Below are 7302 nucleotides of genomic sequence, written 5' to 3' on the forward strand. Positions count from 1 at the left end.
TCACATTCTAATGTTTATTAGAGACAGGAAATAACATTTTTCAAAGGCTTTCCTCAAGGCGTTTTTCATCTCTTGGTTCCTCAGGCTGTAGATCATGGGATTCAACATAGGAATGACTATTGTGTAGAAGACAGAGGCCATTTTGTCTGTGTCAAGGGAATGGTTTGATTTGGGCTGCAGATACATGAAGATCAGAGTCCCGTAGAATATAGCAACAGCGGTCAGATGAGAACCACAGGTTGCGAATGCTTTGCGCCTCCCTTCTGCAGACTGGATTCTCAGGATGGCAGCCACAATGTATAGGTAAGAAACAAGGACCATGGTCAAAGAGCTGATCATGTTGAGTCCAGCAAAGATAAGAATCAAGATCTCTTTGAGGCTGGTGTCTGAGCATGCAAGGGCCATCAAAGGGACATCATCACAATAGAAGTGATTAATAGCATTGGGGCCACAGTAGATCAATCGAAAAGTAACAACTGTGTGGAGGAAAGCAACAGAAAAGCTGTATAAGTAAGGGCCTGCTACCAGTTGCATGCACACCTTTCGGGACATGATCACCATGTAGAGAAGAGGATTGCAGATGGCCACATAGCGGTCATAAGCCATTACTGCAAGAAGGAACATCTCCAAAACCAAGAAGTTCAGGAAAAAGCCCAGCTGTGTCGCACACGCATAGAAAGATATGGACCTGTGCTGGATCACGAGGGTCTCCAGGAACTTTGGGGCTATTGAGGAGGAGTAACAAAAGTCTACAAAGGCCAGATTACTGAGAAAAAAGTACATGGGTGTGTGAAGGTGAGGATCCAGCTGGATTAATGAAATCAGGCCAATGTTTCCCACCAGAGTTAGAGAATATACCACTAAAATGAGGAGAAAGAGAAGGATTTCAATCTCTCTCTGGACTGAAAAACCCAAAAGAATGAATTCCATCACCCTGGTAATATTCTCTTCAGTCATGTGTTCTAGTTTCTGAACTGCGGAAAAGAGACAAGTTAAAGACAGATAAGTTATCAGGAGTAAGGAATTGTCATCAGATGCCAAACGTGTGTGTTTTAACTTGAGAAATTATTGCTCACTGAAGCAGAAGATCAGAACAAATAAATATATCCCTTCTCAAACTCTCCTGTTTGGCTATTTATAATTTTCTGAAGCCAAAAATTGAGGTTTAATAAAAATATGGAATATTTTTATATTTTAATATGTTTATAAAAATATGGAATATTTTAGTTTTAGATTATTTTAGTTATATTCAATAATAGAGAGAATAAAGATATTGTTAAATATTCTGCTCCCAATATTTACTTCTCAGTGGAGTAAAATTTTAATATGTAATATTTTATCTGTTTTAATAGACATATATTTTATTTTAAAAATGTACCTTATGCTAAATATAATAATACAAAGCTAAACAGGATAGTCAATGGATAGAAAAATGGAGGCAATTAAATATTCCTATTTGTGAATTAGGCAAATTTTGATTCTTTTTCAAATGCTACTTTCTAAAAGTGATAATGTACACTTGCAGTTAGTCAGAACACACATATGTTAAAAAGTAGAGTTCTTGATAATCATTTAGTCAATGGACATGAGTTTGAGCAATCTCCAGGGGATAGTGAAGGACAGGGAAGGCTGGCATGCTGCAGCCCATGGCGTCACGAAGAGCCAGACATGACTGAATGAGTGACCAATAACAAATAGTTTTACATTAATTATTTTCAGCACTTATAATCAGGAATGCTTTCTAAATTACCTGGTAAATTTTTAGTGTAACAATAGCATGCACTCCTGCTTTTGAAAGGTAGCCATCTCTTTGACAAGAGAAATAGCAATTATATGGACATGGTATTCCTATCATAATGTTCAACTTGCATGATGTGGTTTTTGAGAGTTCTATGCCTCTTTTCACTTCTGAGACTAAGGAAGATAACTAGCTCATTTTAACTTCAGGAGTAAAGTTAAAAAGAAAAAAAAATCACCATAGCAAATTAAAATGAAGTGTGCAAAATAGAAAAAATAACCCCATACTTTCCCCCTAAACATTTTACCCAAAGGGAAGCTTTGTTTCTTGTTGCTGTTTTTTTTGTTGTTGTTGTTCTTTTAAAATTTATTGGAGTATAAGTGATTTGAGATGTTATGTTAGTTTCTGCTGTATAGCAAGTGAATCAGTTATACACATACATATTCATATATCCACTCTTTTTTAGATTCTTCTCCTATATAGGTCATTACAGAATATTGAGAAGAGTTCCCTGTGCTATACAGTAGGTTCTTATTAATTATCTATTTTATATATAGTAATGTTGCTGTTTTTTAACAAGTTACTGTGAGTAGTCAGAAAATGTGTCCTTTTAGTTTTTCCTCCTCTTTCTATTGACTCAGCTTAATGCAATGACTTGTACCTAATGTGTTTTCCAGAAAAAAAAAATACACATGCACCTATGTGTATATACTCGTGTGTGTTAAGTCCCTCCAGTTGTGTCTGACTCTTTGTGACACTATGAATTGTATTCTGCAAAGGTCCTCTGTCCACAGGATTCTCCAGGCAAGAATACTTTGGTGGGTTACTGTACCTTCCTCCAGGGAATCTTCCCAACCCAGGAATCGAACCTGCATCTCCTTTGGCTCCTAAACTGCAGGCAGACTCTTTACTGCTGAGCCACTGGAGAAGCCTATATATATATATATACACACATACATGCATATATGGTAAATCATCTGCCTGCAATGCAAGAGACCCAGGTTCGATTCCTGTGTTGGGAAGATCCCCTGGAGAAGGAAATGTCAACCCACTCCAGTATTCTTGCCTGGAGAATCCAATGGACAGAGGAGCCTGGTGGGCTACAGTCCATGAGATCGCAAGAGTCAGATACTACTTAGCAACTAAACAACCATCACATACATATATACATAATGGCAATCCACTCCAGTACTATTGCCTGGAAAATCCCATGGATGGAGGAACCTGGTAGGCTACAGTCTATGGGGTCGCAGAGCTGGACACGACTGAGCACCTTCATTCATTCATTCATTCATATGCATATATACAAACACACACATACTTACACATAAGTACATACATAAAATGTCACAAGAAAACTGTTTTCCCCCATCCATTTATTTTCCTCTTGCTGGAGACAAAACCTAGCTTGTGAAAGGCATTGTTTTAACTAAGTTATCTTCCTGAACAGACATCTTAACAGAGCTACTGGCACTACAGCTTACCATTCTGGCAAAAGAATGGAAAAAAATGATAAAAGATTGATCTGAACATCATTTGCCCATTTCCATTATGGTAATATAATATCTCTAGTCTCACTTTGGTCTTCCATGATAAATATCAATTTGGACATTTTAGAGGTAACTAACATATTTTGATACTGAGTTACTTTTCTTTGAGCATACATTGAAATCAGACTTATTTTCTTATATGTTTTCTTTGTAATAAAAGGAAAAAGATACCAAACTCACACAGCCTCATCAATTTAAAAAAAAAAAAAACTTCCCTATTTTGTGAATCACTTTCAGCCACAAATGTCTCTTTTTCAAGATTTTTTTAAACCATCAAAAGTTTCCCCTGAGAGAAAGACAACACACACATACAAATGCTCTTCTTCCTTAGGAATTGGCTTCCACAGTTTCATCAATGAAGTGTTTTCTTTTAAAGGAAACCCAAGTCTTGAGCAGAAGTCAAAGAGGATATCTAATTTGGGGTGGGCTAAGAAAGGTATTTCATTATTGTGTATACACAGCAGCTTCATCCAGTTGGAGTAGAGTTAGACAGGGTCACCTACTTTCCTTTAAATTGTGCAAAGTGTAGAGGCTTGGAAAAGGAGGGTTATGGAAATGACTGGCAGTACCTCTTAACCTACTTGGTTGTAGAAGAAATCTTCCCCTGAAAAGTTGAAATACCCAGGGTACCTGAATGTGTGAAGTAGGTCTTTATAAAGTGCAGTTTCTATTCCTTGGGGAGTTAATTCCTAATATTCCCCAGACGTGACTGCACCAGGTTCACTGACCCTCCAGGGTGCAACTGTGATTAGAAAGCTTCATGTTGATGTATGGCAAAACCAATAAAATATTGTAAAGTAACTAGCCTCCAATTTAAATAAATAAATATAAAATTTAAAAATAGCCTATAAAGAGAAAGGTAACAAACAATATGTCTTATTTTAAACTAGAATGTTGTGAAGTAATTAGCCTTCAATTAAAATAAATTAATTAATTTAAAAATTTAAAAAATAGGCTATAATAGGATGTAATCACGAAATCACTAATCCTTGATTCAGTTCAGTTCAGTCACTCAGTCATGTCCGTCTTTGCAGCCCCATGGACTGCAGGGTGCCAGGCTTCCCTATCCATCACCAACTCCTGAAGCTTACTCAAACTCATGTCTATCAAGTCGGTAATGCCATCCAACCATCTGATACTCTGTTGGTCCCTTCCCCTCTCACCTTCAATCTTTCCCAGCATGAGGGTCTTTTCTAGTGAGTCAGGTCTTAGCATCAAGTGGCCAAAGTACTGAAGTTTCAGCTTCACCATCTGTCCTTCCAACGAATATTCAGGACTGATTTACTTTAGGATATACTGGTTGGATCTCCTTGCTGTCCAAGTTCAAAAGCATCAATTCTTCTGCACTCAGCTTTTTTTATACTCCAATTCTCACATCCATACATGACTACTGGAAAAACCATAGCTTTGACTAGAAGGACCTTTGTTGGCAAAGTAATGTCTCTGCTTTTTAACAGGCTGTTTAGGTTGATAATAGCTTTTCTTCCAAGGAGCAAGGGTCTTTTAATTTCATGGCTGCAGTCACCATCTGCACTGATTTTGGATCCCCCAAAGTAAAGTCTCTCACTGTTTCCATTGTTTCCCCATCTATTTGCATGAAGTGATTGGACCAGATGCCATGATATAAATCGTAAGTTGTTTTCTTTATTCTTTGCTATGTGTAGACCTAAGAGCAATAAGTACCCTCTGTCTACATCATACATCATTAAAATTCAACTTTTAAAATTACATAGCATTAATTTGTTTGTGACCTGTGGCAAGAATCTAAGCTCTTGTTTTTCCACACAGCAAACTAACTTCCCTAATATTATTAATTAAGTAATCCATCTCCTTCTGATTAATTTATAATTAAAGTATCAACTCATTTACTAAAATATCTCAATAAAATTCATGAGTTTAGAGTTTTAGAAAACTTTTAGGGCATCATTTGAATATATGCTTAACTTTATGAAAAGAAAATCTTTTTTAAGAACATAAATAAAATATGATTGACATCTGAACAGCACGGGTTTGGACTGCATGGATCCACTCATTTGCCATTTTCTTTTCAATAAATACTACTACAGTCCTACTCTATTCAAAGTTGGTTGACTCTTCAGATGAAGAATTGCATATCTAATGCAAAATTAAAGCAAATTATACAACCAGTGGGGTAGGATTAGGGACATAAACCCCACTGGCTGTAGAATTTGCTTTGATTTTGCATTAGATACGCAAAGATAGGCTCAATAAAAGACAGAAATGGTATGAACCTAAGAGAAGCAGAAGATATTAAGAAGAGGTGCCAAGAATACACAGAAGCGCTATACAAAAAAGCTCTTCATGCCTCAGATAATCACGATGGCATGATCACTTTTCAACCCCATGGACAGCAGCATGCCAGTCTTCCCTGTCCTTCACGACCTTTGAGAGTTTGCTCAAATTCATGTACATTTAGTCAGTGATGCCATCCAACCATCTCATCCTCTGTCACCTCCTTCTCTTCCTGCCCTAAAACTTTCTCATCATCAAAGTCTTTTCCAATGAGTTGGCTCTCACATCAGATGACCAAAGTATTGGAGCTTCAGATTCAGCATCAGTCCTTCCAGTGAATATTCAGGTTTAATTTCCTTTAGGATTAATTGGTTTGATCTCCTTGCAAACCAAGGACTCTCAAGAATCTTCTCCAGCATTACAATTTGAAAGAATAAATTCTTTGACTCTCAGTCTTCTTTACAGTCCAACCGCCTCATCCATACATGACTACAGGAAAAAAGCAAACAAACAAACATAGTCTTGTATTTACTTTACTGCAAAATTATCTTTTTTGCAGCACTGTTTTTTGCAAAGTTGTTTGTGTTTGTACGCTGCCCCCAGTGTATATCCTCCCACTCCTCATGAAATCATTATAGTCATCCTTTTATTCCCATTATTCAATATAAAGTCCACTTAAGAAGATCATGCTATTTAATCGATCAGCCATATTTGCCATAGTTTTTCCTTCCTTGATGAATTTTCTCACGTTCAAATTTTCATGCCCCCCTGAATTTCTTCCTGAATGTTCATCCCCAGTTTCATTGCTCATTTTTCTTCATTGCCTTGACCTCTAAATGTTGGACAGACATAAGTTCAAGTCCTTGTCAATTTCATCTGTTTATATCTACACATTTTCCTTTACTTGTTAATTTCATTCAGTCTTATTCCTTTTAACAGTGTCCATATGCAAATTGTTCCCAATGTAACTCTTCACCTTAGTACATTCTGAATTCTAAACTCTCATATTCAACATCAGATTGATGTCTTTACTTGGTAGCACACTAAGCATCTTAGATTTAGTGTCCAAAACTGAGTTTCTAATACCATTCCCTTTCCTTTCTCAAGGCTGTTCCTCTCAAACTCCTCTGAATCCTATGGTTGCTCCAGGCAAGTACCTTGAGTCATTTTTGATTTGGAGAAATTCAGAGTGGTGTTCCCTTCCAGTCCATCTGGCATCCAGCTTATTTTACCAGCTGGAATGCTGCTCCATGCTTTTATCCATCATGCTTTCAGCTAGGTTCCCTGTGTCCATCCTTTCTCTCCTTAGTTGATCATAAAGCAGAGTAATTTGCTTAAAGAGTAAATTAGGTTATCTCATTCCCTGGCACAGAATCCTCCAATAGTTGCCCATTTCACCCAGTATAGAAATCAGATTCTTTTTTATGTTTTTTTTTTAATTTATTTTGAATTGGAAGGTAACTGCTTTACAACGTTGTGCCGATTTCTGCTGCACAACAGTGTGAATCAGCTTTAAGTAGACATATACCTCCTTCTCTTGAGTTTCCCTCCCAGGTCCCCCCTGTATCCCATCCCTCTAGCTCATCACAGAGCACCAAATGAGCTCCCTGTCCTCGACAGCAATTTCCCACTAGCCATCTATTATACAGATGGTGGTGTATGCATGTCAATGCTCCACTCTCAATTTGCCCCACTGTCTCAGATATGCAGATGACACCATTCTGATGGCAGAAAGCAAAGAGAAACTAAACAGTCTTCTGA

General features: G+C 37.3%; 1 protein-coding gene across 1 annotated transcript; it reads right to left on the reverse strand.

The window, feature by feature from the left end:
• LOC101114305 (olfactory receptor 8U3-like) lies at positions 1-957 on the reverse strand. The gene has a single exon (XM_004016791.3). It carries the CDS (start codon positions 955-957, stop codon positions 1-3), a length of 957 nt encoding a protein of 318 aa, XP_004016840.3.
• Between the last annotated feature and the right edge of the window lie 6345 nt (positions 958-7302).

This window comes from Ovis aries, chromosome 15 (genome assembly GCF_016772045.2).
Source record: "Ovis aries strain OAR_USU_Benz2616 breed Rambouillet chromosome 15, ARS-UI_Ramb_v3.0, whole genome shotgun sequence".
NCBI lineage: Eukaryota > Metazoa > Chordata > Mammalia > Artiodactyla > Bovidae > Ovis > Ovis aries.

Coding starts and splice junctions, on each gene's coding strand:
- LOC101114305 (XM_004016791.3), bottom strand. CDS start 957: ATGACTGAAGAGAATATTACCAGGGTGATGGAATTCATTCTTTTGGGT.